The 1,517-nt window shown below is 47.2% G+C and overlaps 1 protein-coding gene across 1 annotated transcript; it reads left to right on the forward strand. All coding sequences in view use genetic code 12, as the record gives it.

Annotated features, from left to right (window-relative positions):
• Positions 1–341: 341 nt before the first annotated feature.
• CTRG_02075 (uncharacterized protein) lies at positions 342–944 on the forward strand (the record flags this gene model as incomplete). Its single annotated transcript, XM_002547722.1, has 1 exon — positions 342–944. One exon carries the CDS (start codon positions 342–344, stop codon positions 942–944), a length of 603 nt encoding a protein of 200 aa, XP_002547768.1.
• Between the last annotated feature and the right edge of the window lie 573 nt (positions 945–1,517).

Consider the following 1,517-nt stretch of genomic DNA (forward strand, 5'->3'; position numbering starts at 1 on the left):
CATTTTGGAACCCAGAAGGGACACCCAGTGAATTTCAAAGCTGAGAAGGAGCACCGGTAGATTTCTACAACTTGTTTCAGTTGAATGAATTGGACCAGTAGGGTGGTATAACTGGTCCACGGTTTCCGAGGTAGTAAACAGTAATCACAGTAAGTCCCAGTTGTGATGGGTAGTTCCAGACAGCCATGATGACCACCAATCAGTAGTAAGTATAAACAGGGGTAGTGAAATCAGTAGTAGTACTGTAGGAAAGTAGCCAATCCAACAAGTAGAAGTAGTAGATTCAGAACCAGATGGAACTGGAGCAGATTCAGAACCAGATGGAGCACCAGTAGATTCAGATGGAACACCCAGTAGATTCAGCACGAGATGGAGCAGATTCAGAACCAGATGGAACACCTGTAGATTCAGATGGAACACCAGTAGATTCAGCACCAGATGGAGCAGATTCAGAACCAGATGGAACTGGTGAAGTTTCGGAACCAGATGGAGCAGATTCAGAACCAGATGGAACTGGAGCAGATTCAGAACCGGATGGAGCACCAGTGGATTCAGATGGAACACCAGTAGATTCAGCACCAGATGGAGCAGATTCAGAACCAGATGGAACTGGAGCAGATTCAGAACCGGATGGAGCACCAGTGGATTCAGATGGAACACCAGTAGATTCAGCACCAGATGGAGCAGATTCAGAACCAGATGGAACTGGAGCAGATTCAGAACCGGATGGAGCACCAGTGGATTCAGATGGAACACCAGTAGATTCAGCACCAGATGGAGCAGATTCAGAACCAGATGGGACACCGGTAGATTCAGATGGAACACCAGTAGATTCAGCACCAGATGGAGCAGTTTCGGAACCAGATGGGACACCAGTAGATTCAGAGCTAGATGGAGCACCGGTAGATTCTACACTTGTTTCAGTTGATGGAATTGGACAGTAGGTGGTATAGCTGGTCACGGTTTCTGAGGTAGTAACAGTAATCACAGTAAGACCAGTGGTGATGGTAGTTTCAGAACAGCCATGATGACCACAGTCAGTAGTAGTAATAACAGTGGTAGTGAAATCAGTAGTAGTACTGTAGGAAGTAGACAATCCACCAGTTGGAGTAGTAGATTCAGAACCAGATGGAACTGGAGCAGATTCAGAACCGGATGGAGCACCAGTGGATTCAGATGGAACACCAGTAGATTCAGCACCAGATGGAGCAGATTCAGAACCAGATGGAACTGGAGCAGATTCAGATGGAACACCAGTAGATTCAGCACCGGATGGAGCAGATTCAGAACCAGATGGAACTGGTGAAGTTTCGGAACCAGATGGAGCAGATTCAGAACCAGATGGAACTGGAGCAGATTCAGAACCGGATGGAGCACCAGTGGATTCAGATGGAACACCAGTAGATTCAGCACCAGATGGAGCAGATTCAGAACCAGATGGGACACCGGTAGATTCAGATGGAACACCAGTAGATTCAGCACCAGATGGAGCAGATTCAAGAACCAGATGGGATGGG

The sequence above is a fragment of the Candida tropicalis genome, assembly GCF_000006335.3.
Source record: "Candida tropicalis MYA-3404 genomic scaffold supercont3.2, whole genome shotgun sequence".
In the NCBI taxonomy this organism is placed as follows: domain Eukaryota; kingdom Fungi; phylum Ascomycota; class Pichiomycetes; order Serinales; family Debaryomycetaceae; genus Candida; species Candida tropicalis.